The following is a 23599-nucleotide window of genomic DNA, read 5'->3' on the forward strand; positions in this document are numbered from 1 at the left end:
GAAAGGTAGGAGTGACTCAAACAGATACTACCTCTGTCCAGGGCTGATGGAAATGTCATGAGGCTAATTTCATGGCCCGAGAGTGCTCTTTTGCTGCTTCAAGGGGCTGTGTTTGATGAAAAGATGAAAATTACAATTCTGGGGAACACTCTTGTGGCTTTCTGGCAGCGTGATAAAGAATAATGGGAGTGATTAAGCAGGAGAAAATGAAATGCCCTCGAGACTTATAGATTCATCAACAAGCTTCAGGTGATCAATACTCTTTATGACGATCTTCCTCAGTGGCCAGTATCATTACAGATCACAACTAAGACAGAGAGCCTTTATTCAGAGCGATCTCTGGAGGGAAAAGGAGATGCCATTTAACTCAAACTGAAGGCAGTGATTAGGGCAAAAATAGGCATCGGCACAATACAACAATGATGATCATCAATAGTTCTCTTCTCTATTCAGCAATACAATATGAAGAGGTTACATCTGTCCCTCTCTCTCCATTCAGCTCTCCTATCAATGTTTCTCTGTAACTCATACAGTATTGTGTCTGAGCCCAGCACAGAATTGGGTGTATACAGTACAATACCAAGCAGATTATTAACCCTGTGTGCCGTATACTGTCCGTTCTTAAAAGGGATTTGTCTATAGTATCTAACACAGTTCTCACAGACAGACAGACAGACAGACAGACTCTTCCACATCACAGGCCTTTGCTCCGGTCTGTGCACCCAGCTGACATGCTGACAGGTCTGTGTCTCAATCTCAACTCACCATGCACACACTTCCTTCCATCACCAAGGCAACACCCTGTATTTCCAAGGCAACACCCTACCTTTGTCGAGCGAGGAGTCTGGGGTGCCAAAGTCCATGAGGCTGGAGATCTCTGTCTGGTAACAGATATCGCTCACCACCGACTTCTGCCTGTGACGACCGGCAGGATCTGTCAGAAACAACAAAATAGAACACATGACATTAGACAAACAAAAGAGACTAGCAATAGCGTTATGTTGATGTTGAATAGTTTTAGGAAGTCTTTCTAAGGAAGAAGGATATTTTTTATTTAGACGTACACAGCCAGGGGTATGACGCATACAGGTAATAAATATGTGTATTGTGTGTGTGTGTGTGTGTGTGTGTGTGTGTGTGTGTGCGTCGTCCGGTGTGCGACAAAGAGTGAGAAAAGAGAAAGAAAGAGTGAGAAAGAGAGTAATCAAATGAATCACTGTTTGCATTAAACTTGTGATGTCACTCCTACACACACAGCTGAGCCCCTTGCCACGCCCACCACCTAGGGCTGTTGCGGTATATCTCATCACTGTGCGTTTCCATCTCCTCCCCTCTCTCCTTCATTCCTTTCTCGAGCACGCAGAGAGAGGGGCTGTCAACAGTTTAATGAAATATGTGTTGTTGTTTCCGAACAGATTTCACTTGGTTTTCCAAATTAAGCACTAGGTAGCTGCAGGAACAGGGTTGGAGAGCCCATGGCATACAGAGTTTGGGCGGAATATCACCTGTCGTGCTGGGAGAGGCTGCATGCTCCTCAAACAGTGGTTGATGTGTGGAGTGAAATAACTGGAGTAGCCAACCTGACATGAGTTAAAAACGAACCGGCGGGAAAGTGGCCTCCATTCCTTATTGGAGTGCATATGGATGACATTTCTTTTTTCCCCTGCCCCTGTTCCTGCCCATTTCATAATGGACCATTCTAAATAGAAACTAATTTGACATATTAAAGACAAGATTACATTGAGAATACTCTGATGGGTGAAAATATGATCACTTGATGAGAGAACAGCTATGCAGCCTGACGAAAGGAACAGAGCGCAAGCTTTTTTAGCGAATTTCTCAAATCATCAATAACCTATAGTCGCATCATGCAGCCCATATTTGTTTTGATTTCTAAGACATTCTAAGGTTTGTATCATTCACAACTAAAGTTGCCAAATAACTCACTTTTATGCTCAACATAGCCACTTCATATGCACACTCTTGCTCCCGGAATGGGGAAAATATCCTTTCTATTTTATTAAAGCTAAATTATACTCTTCTAACTATAAAATCGCATAATATAAAATAATGGCACAGGACTTATAAGCATATCTTGTCTGCTAAATCAACAAGTCTACAGCTTATAGCATGGCGCATAGCCAGATAACACACAGTAGGCCAACTCTGTATCATAATGGATTTATTATGATGGTGTATATTCAATTGATTTATTAGACTTTTTTAAATGTAGATGTTCCAAAGGCGCGCATCAGCGGCTCGTATGCGTGGAGGCCTGGAGATGCTAAACGTGTTGTATTTTTGACTTTATGTTTTGTTTTACCCCATATGTAACTCTGTGTTGTTGTTTTTATCGCACTGCTTTGCTTTATCTTGGCCAGGTCACAGTTGTAAATGAGAACTTGTTCTCAACCGGCTTACCTGGTTAAATAAAGGTGATGTGTTTATGTTAATTCACGGTCAGTTACCGTGAGACCGGCAGGCTTTTGCATGACAATAACTGGCTGACAAACTTTCATGACAGCCACAGACATACCACCACCAAAACTGCTTTTTGATCCAGAAATAACCCTGAAGTCATTCTCACACTCCTCTCCTAGTCAGCAGGTTTGAGCAGTTTTACTTCTGTGGCTTTATGGTATTTTTCCAGTTCATTGACTTCCCCTCCCATCTCTTTCTCTCTGGGTTGTTGTTGTGGTGTTGTTCTTCCCCCTCACTTCCCTGCCTGCTGACCTTTCCCTGGGTCTTTAATATGGAGATTGAGTAACAGGCAGGGAAGCAGGCATCAGGCAACATAGCCACAGGCTCCATGCTGGCCGGCTGGCTGGCTGAGTTCCTTAATGAAGAGATGGGTCGGCATTGAGACTAAAGCCTTCTGCACGCTCTGGTTCTGCTGGCGCCTAGCTGAACTCGGCATGCTTCCCATCCGAAAATGTTCGGAACAGTTTGTGCATATACACTACATGACCAAAAGTATGTGGACACCTGTTTGTCGAACATCTCATTCCAAAATCATGGGCATTAATATGGAGTTGCAGCCTACACTCTTATGGGAAGGCTTTCAACTAGATGTTGGAACATTACTGCGTAGACTTGATTCCATTCAGCATTAGTGAGGTTGGGCACTGGTGTTGGGCGATTAGGCCTGGCTCGCAGTCAGTGTTCCAATTCATCCCAAAGGTGATCGATGGGGTTGAGGTCAGGGCTCTGTGCAGGCCAGTCAAGTTCTTCCACACCAATCTCGACAAACCATTTCTGTATGGACCTCGCTTTGTGCACGGGGGCATTGTCATGCTGAAACAGGAAAGGGCCTTCCCCAAACTGTTGCCACAAAGTTGAAAGCACAGAATCGTCTAGAATGTCATTGTATGCTGTAGCGTTAAGATTTCCCTTCACTGGAACTAGGGGGCCTAGCCCGAACCATGAAAAACAGCCCCAGACTATTATTCCTCCACCAAACTTTACAGTTTACACTATGCATTGGGGCAGGTAGCGTTCTCCTGGCATCCGTTAAACCCAGATTCGTCCGTCGGACTGCCAGATGTTGAAGCGTGATTCATCACTCCAGAGAACACGTTTCCACTGCTCCAGAGTCCAATGGCGGCGAGCTTTACACCACTCCAGCCGACATTGAAAGTCACTGAGCTCTTCAGTAAGGTCATTCTACTGCCAATGTTTGTCTATGGAGATTGCATGGCTGTGTGCTCGATTTTATACACCTGTCAGCAACGGATGTGGCTGAAATAGCCGAATCCACTAATTTGAAGGGGTGTCCACAAGTGTAGTTTTGGTCATGTAGTGTATTATGATTACATTTTGTGATGTTTTTGTTAGTTTTGGTCTTCGGCAAGGTTTTTTTGGCCGTTCGTGCGCACAAATTTTTTTCTCAAGGCATAACCGAAGTCTACACCCCTTTGTTGAATGAGTGTGCTCGCATACTCCCGTAAAAGACCTTCGCTTGAAAAACTAGAAAAAAGTGCCAATAGTACTGTTTGTCCATCTTGAGTTGCTGTAGCCAGTATACACTTCCTCAAAATAGTAGGAATTATTCTAAGACAGGGCTCTCCAACCCTGTTCCTGGAGAGCTACTGTCCTGTAGGTTTTCACTCCAACCCTAATCTAGCGCACCTGATTCTAATAATTAGCTGGTTGATCAGGTCCCGTGTAGCTCAGTTGATAGAGCATGGCGCTTGTAACGCCAGGGTTGTGGGTTCGATTCCCACGGGGGGCCAGTATGAAAAATAATGTATGCACTCACTAACTGTAAGTCGCTCTGGATAAGAGTGTCTGCTAAATGTAAAAATGTAGATACAACTGGGGTTCAAACCTACAGGAGGGTAGCTCTCCAGGAACAGGGTTGCAGAGCCCTGATCTAAGATAACTCAAGATATGAAATGTTTTTGCCGAGGAGATCTTAGTCGCGCAATTTTAAATCGAACTACTTTTTTTTTCCTGAAAACGATTAGTCTCTCGTTGAATGACAACATACACTTTATTGAAGAATCCCTACTGTTGACCAATCACCGACGAAGGGGCGTAGACATTTTCTGTGCGCACGAACGGCTGAAAAAACCCTTGCCGAAGACCAAAACGAACAAAAACATCACAAAATGTAATCATAATACACTACATGACCAAAAGTGATGGTTTACAGTTCCTTCAGAAAATATTCATACCCCTTGACTTATTCCACATTTTGTTGTGTTACAGTCTGAATTCAAAATTGATTAAATATAATTGTTTCTCACCCATATACACACAATCCCTCATAATGAAAAAGTGAAAACATGTTTTTAGATTTTTTTTGAACATTTATTGAAAATGAAATACAGAAATATCTCATTGACATAAGTATTCACACCCCTGAGTCAATACATGTTAGAATCCCCTTTGGTAGCGATTACAGCTCTGAGTCTTTCTGGGTAAGTCTCTAAGAGCTTTGCACACGTACATTGTACAACATTTGCCCATTATTCTTTTCAAAATTCTTCAAGCTCTGTCAAATTGGTTGTTGATCATTGTTAGACAACAATTTTAAAGTCTTGCCATAGATTTTCAAGCAGATTTAAATCAAAACTATAACTCGGCCACTCAGGAACATTCACTGTCTTCTTGGTAAGCAGTTTAGATTTGGCCTTGTGTTTTAGGTTATTGTCCTGCTGAAAGGTGAAATAATATTCTAGTGTCTGGAGAAAGCAGACTGAACAAGGTTTTCCTCTAGGATTTTGCCTTTTATGTTTTATCCTTAACGATTAGAAGCATACCCATAACATGATGCAGCCACCACTATGCTTGAAAATATGGAGAGTGGTACTCAGTAATGTGTTATATTGGATTTGCCCCAAACATAGAACTTTGGATCCAAAGTTAATTGCGTTGCAAAAATGTTTGCAGTATTACTTTAGTGCCTTGTTGCAAACAGGATGCATGTTTTGGAATATTTTTTATTCTGTACAAGCTGCCTTCTTTTTACTCTGTCAATTAGGTTATTATTGTGGAGTAACTACAATGTTGTTGATCCATCCTCCGTTTTCTCCTGTCACAGCCATTCAACTCTGTAACTGCTTTAAAGTCACCATTGGCCTCATGGTGAAATCCCTGAGTGGTTTCCTTCCTCTCCGGCAACTGAGTTAGGAAGAACGCCTGTATCTTTATAGTGACTGAGTGTCCAACATCTTTAATTGAGCCGGCCTCAACATGTTACGTTGAATAACTAGCTAGCTAGTTGAATAACTAGCTACCTAGTTTGTTAAAAGCATGCTTACTGGCTAGTGGCTACTGGATTATTTATGGTACATTTCAGCTACAGAGCAAGAGTGTAAGTCGCGCAAGTCCCCGAACCCTCTCATGGCACATGACATTATGTTGCTAATGTAAATAGTAAAGTTAATGTACATATACTGTAAATTGACATTTCATCGCGATGCCTCTGCTACAACTCTTCAATCTGAATAAGCCCTGATTCACAGAGAGAGAGAGAAGCTTTATGCAGGAGCTGTCTGTCTTTGGGTGTAAAAAGTAAACGGAGAACCGTGAAAACTATTCCCTATTTGAAAATTCAGTTGAGTCTCTGCCTCAACCTAGGAGAAACATCCTGATATGTCACTCCAGTGGAACATCACTGTATGTGCATCATCTGTGCTAGAAAGTACAGGTATGCAGAAAGTGTGAGAGGGAATCGGTCATAGGGATAGCCTTCCTCTCTAGCTGGTCAAACTCTAGCCGTGAGAGGTCAAAGGTTAGGTAAATAATGAGACAAACCCGTGGTGGGGCGCTCCCACTAACCCAAATGACCACCCGAGGATGTCAGGAACCACAGGAGCGCATGCAGCAGGCGATTGACCGCCCTGTCAACCAAAGGAAAAATACATGTAATGTACTATTTCTCTGTCTCGCTCTCTTGCTAACGTCATGTATGAAATAATTCATTGTAATAAGCGTGATTATTCATTAGGCTCGTTCCCCAATAACGCATTCATATCACAGGCCATTTATAATGAAAAAGCTTTCCTAACAACCAGCAGGAAATGCAGTCATGCATTGCCATAGCTAGAGTAAACAGTCATGAGTTAATAATGAGATTTGCCTGAGAGCATATGCCTGGTGGTAGGCATCTCCTCAGGCAGAGTGGGCAGAGCTCTGCTTGGCTCTCTGTGGTGCCATGTGGTGTCTCTTCCACTGGAACCTCTGGGGCCTGGACAGAGTAGGCTGCCTGACACAGAGAGATATGCGCTCTATACAATCTGAGATCCTCAACCTCGGCACTTCCTGGGTGAACATGAAGTGACCTCTCCTAATCCCTCAGAGCCACCTGGGTCATCAGTTTCCACCCTGTGTCTGCTGCTCTTTAAACAATCCATGTGCTTCCTGTCACTGCTAATTCTTCTGACATTCATAGATCTCTGACATGGATGAATGATCTCATATCCTGTCCCTTTTCACTCAGAACACTTGCCTCTGTGGAGAGCCAGGCAGGCTCAAACCACCTCTGATAGAAGAACAGAGGTCACCCATTAAAAACCTGTTTAAAAACACAACTCTACATGCTAGTCAGGAACAGAGGAGACAAATAGGAAGCAGGCTATGCATCATCCTGGAGGTTTATCCGGCAGAATTAAGAGACAACTATCAGCGTCCTGCAGACAGCTCCTCTCTGCCTCTCCTCACCTAACCCGTTATTACACTGACATTCACTGCACTCCATTATCAATCATCTCCAAGGAAAAAGAGAATACAATCACCTGATGCTGCCATGGAATCACATCACAATGCCCTACAAATATCCCCGTACTGCAGCTGAGTGCTCTACAGTAACATGTACAGGGCGCCATTCAGGTGACTAAGACACACACACACAATGACGTCAAGGTCACACCGCTTAAAACATATTTTCCAATGGCATGAATGGGTACATAATTGTCAGGCCGTTACTTTGGTCCCAGTAGTGGGCTAGCTCTTCATATTGGTCAGTTACTACCAAGGTCATTGCGAGACTGCAGGGTGCCAGCTACTAGTTGAGTCAATCACAATTAACTGGACATTATTTCATCACAACTAACTAGAGGGTCTAAACTGTACCACATCTTAGGATTATGGTTCCCTGAAGAATAGAACCAAAATTGCTGCATGCTAAAGTCTTCCCCTTGGGAATAAAAATAAGCACTGTGTTCTAATTATTTTATTTGTTGTCTGTCACACGTTGACATTGACCAGGCACAATGCAAGAACATTTGAATTGCTATCTAAATGGAATTTCACAGTCATGTCACAGCGAAATAAATTAACTAATTTGCAACAGTTCTGGGTCTTTTGTGGTTTGAACCTTTTAGAAGAAGTTACTGCCAGCAGAACTAGAAAATACCTCTTCAGGTCCAGGTTGCTAAGGACTTGGACATTGGTGGTAATAGGTGTTGAAATATTGAAAAGAATCCTTCTAGTCTCTGCCTCACATTCACAGCCCCCTGCGGTACTTTGTCTGGCAGAGATCTCATCCAAATTCCAGCACACAGAATGCTGACAAGAGGAAAAGTAAGCCCTTTTTTTCCCCATGATCCATAGCACAGCAGTTTGGTCAATTTACAGGTATCATTAGCAAGCCTGTGCTACAGATGGCATTGATGAATCGAAACAATTTTCTCTGTGATTGGGACTGCTGTGAAAACAAGAATTGTGAGCTTTAAAAATTACGGGGAGACGACTTTAAAACCAGAGGTAACCTGATAAAAAGAAGACTTTACAAACAGACTTTCACATGTCCGTCTCTTCCCCTTTGTAAGAAATCTCTCTCGTGACTTTAATCTACAGTACCACCGGGATAACTTCAATGCCTGAGGTCATTTAGTATCAAGCTGTAGAGACAGCTTTAAACACCTACAGTGTTATCTGTGTGTCAACTCAAAGTGACCCGATTAAGAGCCTGATATCGTGATTTCCAAAGAAAGTATTACCTTATGTTTACTGAGCGTTACTTGACAGTATACTCTTCACTTGACCTGTGAGTCAGAGTTCTCCTTAGGGACTGACTGAAAGTGATGCTAGATCAAAATCTACTGCCTTCGACCATTCTGGCCTGCCTGGAGCTGAAAACATTGACTTTATGAATCTGTATTCATAATTGCAGGCGACACACACAGTAAATCTATAGTGGCTGCATTCAGAGAGCATTAGGCCTGAAAGGCTGCTTCAAGGCTGCTTCAAGGCTGCTGTGATCAACGGGCCCTAGATGCTGTCAGCGCTGTGTATGGATGTAAAGACAGCTCCAGTCTCAGTCTCAGCTTCAGTCTGCCCTGAGGAAACCTCCTCAAAACATGCCCCATCAGGGGCTCAACCATTACATCTAGCCATGAGGGAAAAACACTTGGGGAAAATGACAGTGCAGCTCAGCATGCTGTGGTGGATCTCTCTCTCTCTCTATCTCTCTCGCTCTCTCTCTATCTATCTCTCTATCGCTCTATCTCTCTCGCTCTATCTCTCTCTATCTCTCTCGTTCTCTCCCTCCATCTCTATATTTCTTTCTCTCGCTCTCTCTCTATCTATCTCTCTATCGCTCTCTCTCGCTCACTCAATTTCTCTCGCTCCATCTCTCTCTATCTCTCTCGTTCTCTCCCTCCATCTCTATATTTCTTTCTCGCACTATCTCTCTCTCTCTCTTGCTCTATCTTTCTCACTCTCTCTCTCGTTCTCGCCCTTTATCTCTCTCTCTCGCAATATATCTCTCTCTTGCTCTATCTCTCATCTTTCTCTTGCTCTCTCTATCTTTCTCTCTCTCACTATCCCCCTTGCTTTCTCTCTCTCTCTCTCTAACTCTCTCGCTCTTGCTATATCTCTCTATCTCTCGCGCTCTTTCTCTCTCTCGCGCTCTCTCTCTCTCTCAATTCAATTAAAATATAAACACAACATGTAATGTTTCATGAGCTGAAATAAAAGATCCCAGAAATGTTCCATATGCACAAAAAGCTTATTTCTCTCAAATGTTTTGCACACATTTGTTTACATCCCTGTTAGTGAGCATTTCTCATTTACCAAGATAATCCATCCACCTCACAGGTGTGGCATATCAAGAAGCTGATTAAACAGCATAATCATTACACGGGTGCACCTTGTGCTGGGGACAATAAAAGGCCACTCTAAAATGTGCAGTTTTGTCACACAACACCACAGATGTGTCAAGTTTTGAGGGAGTGTGCAATTGGCACGCTGACTGCAGGAATGTCCACCAGAGCTGTTGCCAGAGAATTTCTCTACCATAAGCCATAATGCCGTTTTAGAGAATTTGGCAGTACGTCCAACTGGCCTCACAACTGCAGACCACGTGTAACCACGCCAGCCCAGAACCTCCATATCTGGCTTCTTCATCTGCAGGATCGTCTGAGACCAGCCACCCAGACAGCTGATAAAACTGTGGGTTTACACAACTAAATAATTTCTGCACACTGTCAGAAATCGTCTCAGGGAAGCTCATCTGCGTGCTCGTCCTTACCAGGGTCTTGACCTGACTGCAGTTTGGCCTCGTAACCGACTTCAGTGGGCAAATGCTCACCTTCGATGTCCACTGGCACGCTGGAGAAGTGTGCTCTTCACAGATTAATCCCAGGTTCAACTGTACCGGGCAGATGGCAGACAGCGTTTATGGTGTCGTGTGGGCGAGCGGTTTGCTGACATCAACGTTGTGAACAGAGTGCCCCATTGTGGCAGTGGGGTTATGGTATGGGCAGGCATCAGCTACGGACGACGAACACTACTGCATTTCATCGATGGCAATTTAAATGCACAGAGATACCGTGACGAGATCCTGAGGCCCATTGTCATGCCATCCATCCGCCGCCTTATGTTCCGCCTTATCACCTTTTGTTTCAGCATGATAATGCACAGCCCCATGTCGCAGGGATCTGTACACAATTCCTGGAAACTGAAAATGTCCCAGTTCTTCTGTGGCCTGCATACTCGCCAGACATGTCACCCATTGAGCATGTTTGGGATGCTCTGGATTGATGTGTACGACAGCGTGTTCCAGTTCCCGCCAATATCCAGCAACTTCACACAGCCATTGAGGAGGAGTGGGACAACATTCCACAGGCCACAATCAACAACCTGATCAACTCTTTGAGAAGATGTGTTGCACTGCATGAGGCAAATGGTGGTCACACCAGATACTGACTGGTTTTCTGATCCACGCCCCTACCTTTTTTTAAGGTATCTGTGACCACAGATTCATATCTGTATTCCCAGTCATGTGAAATCCATAAATTAGGGCATAATGAACGTATTTCAATTGACTGATTTACTGTTATGAACTGTAACTCAGTAAAATCTTTTAAATTGTTGCATGTTGCGTTTATATTTTTGTTCAGTGTATGTTTACATTGCTAAAGTAAGCAAAATAAACAATAAACAAAACTATATCTCTCTCTAATGATGTCAGTTGATAAGGATAGATGAGGATGGAGCTGGTGAAAAGCAACATGTGTGGAGCCTGGGGTAGATTGCCCATTTCCCCTCACAAAACCCCACTGTGAATGTGTGAAGCTGGACAAACAGTAAGCTTTTTCAAGCTTCTTATGTCAGCAGTCTCATCAACGGTTTAATTTGGGGGGTGGATTTGAACAGCTGGGGAGGCAGAATATAGCGGGAATTTTAACCGATTTCTGTTAAAGATTAGTAATCTTTATTATCTTAGATTACTGTATCATTAAAAAGCAATCAGTTATAGAAAACACTGATGCTGATTGGGTTTTGTTAATATAGCTAAATGACAGTTCAACCACCACCCATCATGACTGGAACTGTTGCCATGGCACACATAGGCTCTGAGGAATAGAATACAACCGATAAATACCTCAATGATTCATCCACTGGCACCTATTTCTCTTCACTTCTTTGCTGTTTGTCCCTGTGTGCTAGCTTGTTTGTTCGGGTGTTTATTTTTGTATGCTTAGGATCCTATATAGGGCCCTTCAAGTATTTAGATGAGAAACTCCATTAATTCCCAGCAAATATTATGAACCCCATGGACCAAAATGTCCAGCTTTCTGAATCCGTCACGAATCCGTCACAACTGTAGGAAGTATGACAATGCGGGAACATGAACCCATCAACCTTGACAACATGATGAGGCGATTGTGGCTGGTTGAAATATTAAGGTCAGCAGAGACCCGTCCATCCAGGCCTCATCCCTCACTGATAACCTGTGTTAGGCTGCTGAGGCAGATCACAGGCTCCTGAGCTGTTAAACTGGGGAATAGGGTTTAGAGACACACATAGTGCAGAGTACAGGCAGGCTTTACTGCTGAGCAATCTGAAGCCGGGGCAGAAATATTAAACCCCACTGATGGCTAGGGCTGTGTGGAGCTAGGAGCTTGCCTCTGAGCCATCCATTCCAGCACCACCTTCCCAATTAGTTGAGCTAATGGACTATCTGGAAACCCTCTGTCAATAATGGATATAAACCGTCTTAACCCCATGATGGGTGGGATTTATTATCATAATGCGCTGTCAATCACAGACTAGTTAATCTAATAAAGTATTGCTGATGTGGAGAGTCCAGAGCTTCCACTGGGGTTAGTTAGACGAGCCAATCAACAACTGATGGAGCATGACAGTCGTGTTCCTTTGTGGGTTGAGATTGAGAATCATTTTTCCTTTTATCAATATGGTAAACAATGGTGATTTGCTCTGATGGGAAACAGACTTTCATCTCTGAAAGACAGAATGAGGCTGCAAAGGCAGAGAGCTGAACTTTGGATGGGTCAGCAGTCCAACTGGGGATCCAGAGAGAAAGGTCACCTGAAGCTTGACATTTTAATCGCCTTTCCCTTAGTGAGCCAGAACGTGAGCAGAGACAGATCCCACAGCTAATAACACAACACAAAACAGAAATGCAAATACACTTCTCTGGGAAAAGTGACATGATCTTAACAGCATAGATGTACACTAAGTGTACACCTTCCTAATATTGAGTTGCACCCCCTTTTGCCCTCAGAATAGCCTCAATACGTTGGGGCATGGACTCTACAAGGTGTCGAAAGTGTTCCACATGGACGCTGGCCCATGTTGACTCCAATGCTTCCCACAGTTGTGTCAAGTTGGCTGGATGTCCTTTGGATGGTGGACCATTCTTGATACACACGGGTAACTGTTGAGCATGAAAAACCCAGCAGAGTTGCCGTCTTGACACAAACCGGTGCGCCTGGCATCTACTACCATATCCCGTTCAAAGGCACTTCAATTTTGATATTGCCCAATCACCCTCTGAATGGCACACATACACAATCCATGTCTCAATTGTCTCAAGGCTTAAAACTCCTTTAACCTGTCTTCTCCCCTTCATCTACACTGATTGAAGTGGATTTAACAGGTGACATCAATAAGGGATCATAGCTTTCACCAGGATTCACCTGGTCAGTCTATGTCATGGAAAGAGCAGGTGTTTCTAATATTTTGTACACTCAGTGTATGCATTTATAATGTATAAGGTTAACAACTGTCAGAAAAGACGACAATTGCATCCCTGTTCCATGTTCCTGGTGGGCTTTTTAACGCACACAGAAACTGGCAGACACAAACAGTATAAACAAAAACAAACTGACACTGATTGACGCTGGGGGAGACTCCATGAAGGCAGAAGACACACACACGTGGTAGCTCATCTGGTTGATGGTGTTGGTCACAGCTGGGCTGGTCCCTCATCACCCTGACCCAGGGGATTTGCTGCAGGACCCAGCCACCAAGTTGAGGTTGGATTTAAAAGATTAAGCAGGGAAATCTGTCTGGAAGCAAGCCAGCAAGGACAGAACTAAAAAATCCTCCCTCCAGCACAGCTCCACTCCCCTTTGCCTTATGAGAGGGTGAGAGAGCGGTGGTGATGACGGCAGGAACAGGGAGCAACATCGGCAGTGCAGGCACACATGGCACTTGGCTCTTTAATATTCTCCTAGCGTGGAGGGACATTTCGAGAATGTGAGAATTCTAGCTGACCTCTGTCGCCTTGGCCCAACGCATCTGATTACTGTCCCTGTCACACATGCCAGTCCTGCCCGTCCCAGCCCAGCTGGCACCAAACCCCACTGCGTCTCTTAGTGTTTCCTCAGCCTCCTCTATAGACAGCTGGACAGTGACACAGAGACTCATCACTGGACACCCTGTCCTATCTGGAAGGGGACGCAGAGACCATGCAGAGACACATACATCATCACTGGTCATCACTGGGAGACCATAGATCATCACTAGTCATCATCACTAGACACCTTGTCCTGTCTAAGGACTGTATGGAACGAGAGGCCCTGTCGCCTCTGAAACAGCCTCACTAACAGTCCACATACACCTGCACTAGATCCCATGTTCCCTGCATTAATGGTGCAGTCCTCTCCTCTACTCCCAAGGGAATGAACCCAGGGTGGGCTCAGCCAGAAACGGACAGGAAAAAACAGTATCATGAAAGATTAAAAGGGCACCTGTGGGACTGCAGAGCACACGCCACGTCCCCAGAGAAAATACAGACAGCTACCAGTGACCATAGCAACGAAAATAAACATTATCGACGTGCGAAAAAAAGATTAGCTATAACACCATAAGCATGTCTAAAAACGTATTTACATGCAACATAAATTAGTAATACAAAAATAGATTAGAAAAACAATGATTTTTATTGTTAAACGTGACTTTGTAAACTGATAATAGTTAGCTAGCTAGAGTGAGCAAGTTAGCTCGTCCTGCTGTTGGACATACGTTCTGACGTATCACCACGCAGGAAACGTTTTCTACTGTGATTGGTCAACAACAACGGGAAGCCGCTTCCACCGGAACGCGCACCGCCTACCGACCGCTCCGCCTGGATATAATTTCCCCCCTGCCTAGGCTTAATTGAAAATGAATGGGCCACCCACTCCGCCGCACGTTGTTTGTCAGCGCCTTTAGGCATTGGCCCTATACTGTCCTGGTGAAGTCTAGAGAATCGTCACAGGAACCACTAGCTAGCTACAGCTCTTCATCACCATCACCAACCCACACTTCAAACAGAATCCCATGAAGACAGTAAATGACAGCGCCGGAAGAAGATGGCTGCCGTTTTACAGCCCTCTAACCAATTGTACTATTATGTGTGTTTTTCCGCGTTATTTGTAATTTATTTTGTACATAATGTTTCTGCCATCGTCTCTTATAACCAAAGAGAGCTTCTGGATATCAGGACAGCGATTACTCACCTCGCGTTGGACGAACACTTTTTCTTCAACGAGGCGTTCGCGAAGGATATTCTACAGATGTAACGATCCCGGCAGTCTGAGTCGGGTCCTGTCTGTGGACTAGTTTTTCTGCTCGTGATCTCCAGTTTCCCGAGGGTTCTGGAACGCTCCCTGCCTGGTTGCCGGGCAACGTTGCTAGGCGGGAGCTCTCTTGATTTCCGCACCTGCATCCCATCAGCAATCTGCACACCTGGTCCTGATCATCACCCTTCTTAGGCTCTGGCCTAACATCCATTCCCTGCCGGATCGTTAGCCATGAACAGTAGGTTTACCAGAGTATCAGTCTTAGAGCTTCTAGCGTTAGTTTTGTTGTTTTGCACCTTGTTGGTTTGTTGTTTACTTACCTCCGTTTTGTTCCATCTGCAGTCACTCGTCCGGAACCTTCATCCAACCTCTGCCTGGTGGTCGGCGGCTGCCGAGCCATGATGGGATCAACCACTGCACCCCCAACAACTAATCAACGCCGCCCGCTCTGTTCCCTGGATTATTCAGCATCACTCTTGAATTTGTAAATAAACACTCACCTTCGTTTCAACTTACCTTGTCCTGGTCTGCTTCTGGGTTCTGGCTTTGTAACTCGTGACAGAACGATCCGGCCAGTAATGAACCCAGCGGACCTGGACTCTGTTCGCCATGCCATTACCCATCAGGAGAAGATGTTGGGCCATCATAGCACGGTACTACAGGAGATCGCGTTGTCAGTTCGGAACCTTTCTACCGGTCTGACGGAGGTCCAGAACCAACGCAAGTTTCCGGTGGAGGATCCACTACCGGTTTCACCCATCTCGCCTGCCGCTTCTGGAGCTGTGTCCTTCCGTGAGCCCAAGGTTCCGACGCCGGATAAATATGAGGGGAGCTGGGAAGATGCCGTTCCTTCCTTATGCAGTGTGGATTAGTGTTCGATCTACAGCCCTACTCTTATGCCACAGACAAGGCTAGGATAGCCTTTGTGATTGAGTTGCTGCGTGGTCGAGCGCTGGAGTGGGCTTCAGCCGTTTGGGAACGACAGGATCCCTGCATGGCTTCATACCAGGGGTTCACGGCCGAGATGAGGAAGCTCTTCGACCATTCCGTCCGAGGGAGGGACGCAGCTAGGCGCCTGTTTTCGCTTCGCCAAGGAACTCGCAGCGTGGCCGACTTCGTGATCGAGTTCAAGACGTTGGCTGTGGAGAGTGGGTGGAATGAGGAGTCTCTGCAAGCGGCCTTTTACCAGGGTCTGTCGGAGCAGCTCAAGGATGAGTTGATCTCCTATCCGGAGCCTAGTGACCTGGACAGCTTGGTAGCCTTGTCTATTCGGGTGGATAATCGAGTCCGAGAGCGAAGGAGGGAGAAGCAATGGGTTCCGTCCAACCGATCAGCTTCTCAGGTTCCAGTCGGGTCGGGGATTGGATCAGAATACGTCGATCATCGTCCACCACACAGGATTAGTGGAGAGGTTCTGTCTCCCGATTCTGAACCCATGCAAGTGGGGCGGCACGGGTTAACCAAGGAGGAGCGCCAACACAGACGTAGGACTAACTGTTGCCTCTACTGTGGTGGTTCGGGACATTACCTCGCCACTGGTTCCCGGCGGTCGTCAAACTGCGCGGCTCGCTAAAGTTGGGAGGACTTTTAGCGAGCCAGTTTCGACCTCTCAATACCTCTGTCAGACCCCGTTTCCCGGCTACCCTTATGAACAGGAATCAGAGCTTAGCGATTAACGCTTTGATCGATTCAGGTGCCGATGGAAGCTTTCTTGATGCCGAGTTGGTGGAACAGCTGGGGCTTTCCAAGGAGCAATTGCCGGAAGCCATTGAAGCTACCACTCTGGACGGCAGTAGTCTGGCACGTATCACGATGAGGACTGAACCGGTTAAGATGCTGTTGTCGGGGAATCATTCTGAGATGATTTCATTCTTCATTCTGCCGTCTTCCCATGTTCCTCTGGTCCTTGGATACCCCTGGCTGAAGGAACACAATCCCACGTTCGATTGGGTGACGGGCAAGGTAACGAGTTGGAGCCTTGATTGTCATGCTAACTGTCTCAAGACTGCCTGTCCCCATTCGGTTCCCAGTCAGGTGATTGAGGCTAAACCCCCAGATTTGTCCCTGGTTCCCGAGACATATCACGATTTGGGGGAAGTTTTCAGTAAGCAGAAGGCTCTGTCACTCCCTCCCCCACCGACCATATGATTGTGCCATCAACCTGTTCCCTGGAGCTGTCTACCCCAAGGGAAGGTTATACAGTATCTCCCGACCTGAACGTGAGGCTTTGGAGACCTACATCAAGGAGTCCCTAGCTGCTGGTCTCGTTCGTCCCTCGTCATCACCCCTGGGGGCAGGATTCTTCTTTGTGGGTAAGAAGGATGGCTCTCTTCGACCGTGTATTGATTATCGGGGGTTGAATGACATCACGGTCAAGAACAAGTATCCCCTGCCCTTGATGAGTTCTGCCTTCGACTCCTTACAGGGTGCTACGGTGTTCACCAAGCTAGACCTACGCAATGCGTATCACATGGTCCGGATCAGAGAGGGGGACGAGTGGTTGACGGGTTTCAATACACCGATGGGTCACTTCGAGTATCAGGTGATGCCGTTTGGACTGACCAATGCTCCAGCGGTATTCCAGAGTATGGTGAACGACGTCCTGAGAGATATGATCGGTCTCTTTGTGTTTGTTTACCTGGATGACATTCTGATCTTCTCGAAGGAACCTTCCGACCACGTCCAGCATGTCCGGCAGGTTCTGCAGCGATTGTTGGAGAATCGCCTGTTCGTGAAGGCCGAGAAGTGCGAGTTTCACGCCCACACGACATCCTTTCTCGGGTACATCATCTCCAGGGGAGAGATTAGGATGGACCAGGAGAAGGTTAGAGCGGTTCTGGAATGGGCCCAGCCCGGTACGAGATTGCAGCTCCAGAGATTTTTGGGGTTTGCGAATTTCTACCGCAGATTCATCCGGGATTACAGCCGTGTGGCCGCTCCGTTAACTGCCTTGACTTCCAGTATCAGGACCTTCAAGTGGAATCCGGAGGCGGATCGAGCGTTTCTGGATTTGAAGAGGCGATTCACCAACGCACCGATTCTCTCTCAACCGGACACGGCCCGTCAGTTCGTCGTTGAAGTGGACGCGTCTGATGTGGGAGTTGGCGCCATCCTGTCGCAGCGATGCTCCACGGACAGTAAACTCCATCCCTGCGCCTACTACTCTCGTCGCCTTTCGCCTGCGGCGAGGAATTACGATGTGGGTAACCGGGAGCTTCTCGCGGTGAAACTTGCCTTGGAGGAGTGGCGCCACTGGTTGGAGGGGGCGGAGCAACCGTTTATTGTCTGGACTGACCACAAGAATCTTGCTTACGTGCAATCGGCTAGACGTCTCAACTCCCGTCAGGCCAGGTGGGCGTTGTTTTTCGGACGATTCAAGTTTTCCCTGACGTTCCGACCTGGATCTAAGAACGGCAAGGCGGACGCCTTGTCCCGGATGTTCTCCAAGACGGAGGAGAGTGGGTCCAAGACCGAGACAATTCTCCCCCGGAACTGCGTCGTGGGAGCAGTTATGTGGAAGATTGAGGAGGAGGTGATGGCGGCCCTTCGGACGCAGCCCGGTCCCCGGTAACGGTCCACCCGGTCGGTTGTTTGTGCCTGAGTCGGTTCGTCCTGCTGTCCTCAAATGGTCCCACGCCAGCAAGATGGCTTGTCACCCTGGCGTGGCTTGGACGATGGCGTTTCTTCGCAGACGTTTTTGGTGGCCTGCCATGGCCGAGGATACTCGGGGTTTTGTTGCTGCCTGTCCAGTGTGTGCGCAGAATAAGAGTACCAATCGGCCCAGCTCTGGACTACTTCACCCCCTTCCTATTCCCCGCGACCATGGTCGCATCTGGCCCTGGACTTCGTCACTGGGTTGCCCGCTTCTGAGGGGAACACGGTCGTTCTGACTATCGTGGACAGATTCAGCAAGTTCGCCCACTTTGTGCCAATTGCCAAGCTTCCCTCTGCCTCGGAGACGTCCGAGATCCTGGTTAGGGAGGTTTTCAGGGTCCACGGTTTGCCCAGTGATATCGTTTCCGACCGTGGCCCTCAGTTTACCTCTGCTGTCTGGAAGTCCTTCTGTTTGGCCATTGGAGCTACAGTCAGTCTCACATCTGGTTTTCACCCCCAATCCAATGGTCAGGCGGAGAGAGCCAACCAGAAGATGGAATCCACGCTACGCTGCCTGGTCTCTTCCAACCCCACCTCCTGGGTCTCTCAGTTGCCTTGGGTTGAGTATGCCCACAATACTCTCCCTACATCTGCCACTGGGATGTCTCCCTTCCAGTGCCTGTATGGCTACCAACCTCCCTTGTTCCCTTCTCAGGAGAAGGAGCTCTCAGTGCCCTCTGTTCAGGCCCATATTCGTCGTTGCCACCGGACCTGGCATCGGGCCAGAAAGGCACTCCTTAGAGTTTCGGACCGGTATCAGCTCCAGGCGAATCGTCGCCGGATCCCCGCTCCCACCTATACCATCGGAGATAGGGTCTGGTTGGCCACACGGGATCTTCCTTTACGGACTGAGTCTAGGAAGTTGTTACCGAGTTCATTGGTCCGTTTGTGGTGGAGAAGGTGATCAATCCAGTGGCAGTTCGACTCAAACTACCGAGGACGCTCAGAGTCCATCCCACCTTTCATGTCTCCTGCCTCAAGCCTGTTTTCCTCAGTCCTCTGTTGCCTCCTCCGCCTCCTCCTCCTCCTCCTCGGATGATCGGAGGTGGTCCTGCCTACACGGTGCGACGCATCATGGATTCCAGACGGCGGGGCCGGGGTTTCCAGTATCTCGTGGACTGGGAGGGGTATGGTCCTGAAGAGAGGAGTTGGATTCCGCGGCGACAGATCCTAGATGCTGACCTCATTCGTGACTTCTACCGCCTCCATCCTGGCGCTCCGGGGAGTCCGCCCGGTGGCGTTCGTCGGAGGGGGGGTACTGTAACGATCCCGGCAGTCTGAGTCGGGTCCTGTCTGTGGACTAGTTTTTCTGCTCGTGATCTCCAGTTTCCCGAGGGTTCTGGAACGCTCCCTGCCTGGTTGCCGGGCAACGTTGCTAGGCGGGAGCTCTCTTGATTTCCGCACCTGCATCCCATCAGCAATCTGCACACCTGGTCCTGATCATCACCCTTCTTAGGCTCTGGCCTAACATCCATTCCCTGCCGGATCGTTAGCCATGAACAGTAGGTTTACCAGAGTATCAGTCTTAGAGCTTCTAGCGTTAGTTTTGTTGTTTTGCACCTTGTTGGTTTGTTGTTTACTTACCTCCGTTTTGTTCCATCTGCAGTCACTCGTCCGGAACCTTCATCCAACCTCTGCCTGGTGGTCGGCGGCTGCCGAGCCATGATGGGATCAACCACTGCACCCCCAACAACTAATCAACGCCGCCCGCTCTGTTCCCTGGATTATTCAGCATCACTCTTGAATTTGTAAATAAACACTCACCTTCGTTTCAACTTACCTTGTCCTGGTCTGCTTCTGGGTTCTGGCTTTGTAACTCGTGACAACAGACTCCCGACAAGGCCCAGATCCCCGTCATTCGTGTGAGGAAGAGACGGAGATATCGTGGGCGCAGATCCGGGTGCCTTGTAAGGATACGACGGCGAACGAGTAAACTGCCTCTCCCATCAATCCTATTAGCCAACGTTCAAGCTTTGGAGAATAAAATGGACGATTTAAGATTACGGTTATCCTACCAACGGGACATTAAAAACTGTAATATCTTATGTTTCACGGAGTCGTGGCTGAACGACGACAATGATAACATTCAGCTAGCAGGCTATACGCTACATCGGCAGGACAGAACGGCAGACTCGGGTAAGACGAGGGGTGGCGGTCTCTGTATATTTGTAAACAACAGCTGGTGCACAAAATCAAATACTAAGGAAGTCTCAAGGTTTTGCTCGCCTGAGGTAGAGTATCTTATGATAAGCTGTAGACCACACTATTTACCAAGAGAGTTTTCATCTATATTTTTCATAGCTGTCTATTTACCACCACAAACCAATGCTGGCATTAAGATTGCACTGAATGAGTTGTACAAGGCCATTAATCAACAGGAAAACGCTCATCCAGATGCAGCGCTCCTAGTAGCAGGGGACTTTAATGCAGGGAAACTTAAATCCGTTCTACCTAATTTCTACCAGCATGTTAAATGTGCAACCAGAGGGGAAAAAACTCTAGACCACCTTTACTCCACACACAGAGACGCATACAAAGCTCTCCCTCGCCCTCCATTTGGCAAATCTGACCATAACTCTATCCTCCTGATTCCTGCTTATAAGCAAAAACTGAAGCAGGAAGCACCAGTGATTCGGCTAATAAAAAAGTGGTCAGATGACGCAGATGCTAAGCTACAGGACTGTTTTGCTAGCACAGACTGGAACATGTTCCGGGATTCTTCAGACAGCATTGAGGAGTACACCACATCAGTCACTGGCTTCATCAATAAGTGCATCGATGATGTCGTCCCCACAGTGACCGTACGTACATACCCCAACCAGAAGCCATGGATTACAGGAAACATCCGCACTGAGCTAAAGGGTAGAGCTGCCGCTTTCAAGGAACGGGACTCTAACCCGGACGCTTATAAGAAATCCCGCTATGACCTCCGACGAACCATCAAACAGGCAAAGAGTCAATACAGGTCTAAGATTGAATCATACTACACTGGCTCTGACGCTCGTCGGATGTGGCAGGGCTTGAAAACTATTACAGACTACAAAGGGAAGCACAGCCGCGAGCTGCCCAGTGACACAAGCCTACCAGACGAGCTAAACCACTTCTATGGTCGACTTTTAAGCAGGTCAACATTCACAAGGCCGCAGGGCCAGACGGATTACCAGGATGTGTACTCCGAGCATGTGCTGACCAACTGGCAAGTGTCTTCACTGACATTTTCAACATGTCCCTGACTGAGTCTGTAATACCAACATGTTTCAAGCAGACCACCATAGTCCCCGTGCCCAAGAACTCTAAGATAACCTGCCTAAATGACTACCGACCCGTGGCACTGACGTCTGTAGCCATGAAGTGCTTTGAAAGACTGGTCATGGCTCACATCAACAGCATAATCCCAGAAACCCTAGACCCACTCCAATTTGCATACCGCCCCAACAGATCCACAGATGATGCAATCTCTATCGCACTCCACACTGCCCTTTCCCACCTGGACAAGAGGAACACCTACGTGAGAATGCTATTCATTGACTACAGCTCAGCATTCAACACCATAGTGCCCTCAAAGCTCATCACTAAGCTAAGGATCCTGGGACTAAACACCTCCCTCTGCAACTGGATCCTGGACTTCCTGACGGGCCGCCCCCAGGTGGTAAGGGTAGGTAACAACACATCTGCCACACTGATCCTCAACACGGGGGGCCCCTCAGGGGTGCGTGCTCAGTCCCCCTCCTGTACTCTCTGTTCACCCATGACTGCATGGCCAGGCACGACTCCAACACCATCATTAAGTTTGCCGACGACACAACAGTGGTAGGCCTGATCACCGACAACGATGAGACAGCCTATAGGGGAGGAGGTCAGAGATCTGGCCGTGTGGTGCCAGGACAACAACCTCTCCCTCAACGTGACCAAGACAAAGGAGATGATTGTGGACTACAGGAAAAAAAGAGGACTGAGCACGCCCCCATTCTCATCGACGGGGCTGTAGTGGAACAGGTTGAGAGCTTCAAGTTCCTTGGTGTCCACATCACCAACGAACTATCATGGTCCAAACACACCAAGACAGTCGTGAAGAGGGCACGACAAAGCCTATTCCCCCTCAGGAGACTAAAAAGATTTGGCATGGGTCCTCAGATCCTCAAAAAATTCTACAGCTGCACCATCGAGAGCATCCTGACTGGTTGCATCACCGCCTGGTATGGCAACTGCTTGGCCTCTGACCGCAAGGCACTACAGAGGGTAGTGCGTACGGCCCAGTACATCACAGGGGCAAAGCTCCCTGCCATCCAGGACCTCTATACCAGGCGGTGTCAGAGGAAGGCCCTCAAAATTGTCAAAGACTCCAGTCACCCTAGTCATAGACTGTTCTCTCTGCTACCGCCACGGCAAGCGGTACCGGAGTGCCAAGTCTAGGTCCAAAAGACTTCTCAACAGCTTCTACCCCCAAGCCATAAGACTCCTGAACAGCTAATCATGGCTACCCGGACTATTTGCACTGCCCCCCCACCTCATACTTTTTACGCTGCTGCTACTCTGTTAAGTATTTATGCATAGTCACTTTAACTCTACCCACATGTACATATTACCTCAACTACCTCAACTAGCCGGTGCCCCCGCACATTGACTATGCAACGGTACCCCCTGTATATATAGCCTCCCTACTGTCACTTTATTCTATTGTATATATAGCCTCCCTACTGTCACTTTATTTTTACTTCTGCTCTTTTTTTCTCAACACTTTTTTGTTGTTGTTTTATTCTAACTTTTTTGTTTAAAATAAATGCACTGTTGGTTAAGGGCTGTAAGTAAGCATTTCACTGTAATGTCTGCACCTGTTGTATTCGGCGCATGTGACCAATAAAATTTGATTTGATTTGATTTGATCAGTTGGCTTCAACAATGCAATACAGCAAATCTTATTCCTCATACCTGGCAACCGCATCACAGCTGAGCCGAGACATTAATAACAATAACACACACCCTGATAATCAAGTGGGATAGTCTCCATATTACCCACCATGGTTTGGAATGACAGTGCTTTCATGCTAGAATGACCCTCCCTGTCCATTCTCTGGTTTAATTGCAGAGTGCAGAGAGGCGAGAGAATGAATGCACCATGCCTCTGACCTGAACAGCCACAAACCAGCAACTTACAATAATGCACTCCGTATGGGAACCATGAT

The 23599-nt window shown here is 47.1% G+C and overlaps 1 protein-coding gene across 7 annotated transcripts in view; it reads right to left on the reverse strand.

Moving 5' to 3' along the window:
• The window catches only part of kaznb (kazrin, periplakin interacting protein b), a 172048-nt gene that overhangs the window by 45027 nt on the left and 103422 nt on the right, over positions 1-23599 (reverse strand). For all 7 annotated transcript variants that reach the window (XM_041892793.2, XM_041892792.2, XM_041892796.2 and 4 more), the window contains one exon: positions 827-934. In XM_041892793.2, coding sequence (XP_041748727.1) covers positions 827-934 — 108 coding nt within the window. The remainder of the gene's footprint in view (positions 1-826; positions 935-23599) is intronic.

This window comes from Coregonus clupeaformis, chromosome 12 (assembly GCF_020615455.1).
Source record: "Coregonus clupeaformis isolate EN_2021a chromosome 12, ASM2061545v1, whole genome shotgun sequence".
Lineage (NCBI taxonomy): Eukaryota > Metazoa > Chordata > Actinopteri > Salmoniformes > Salmonidae > Coregonus > Coregonus clupeaformis.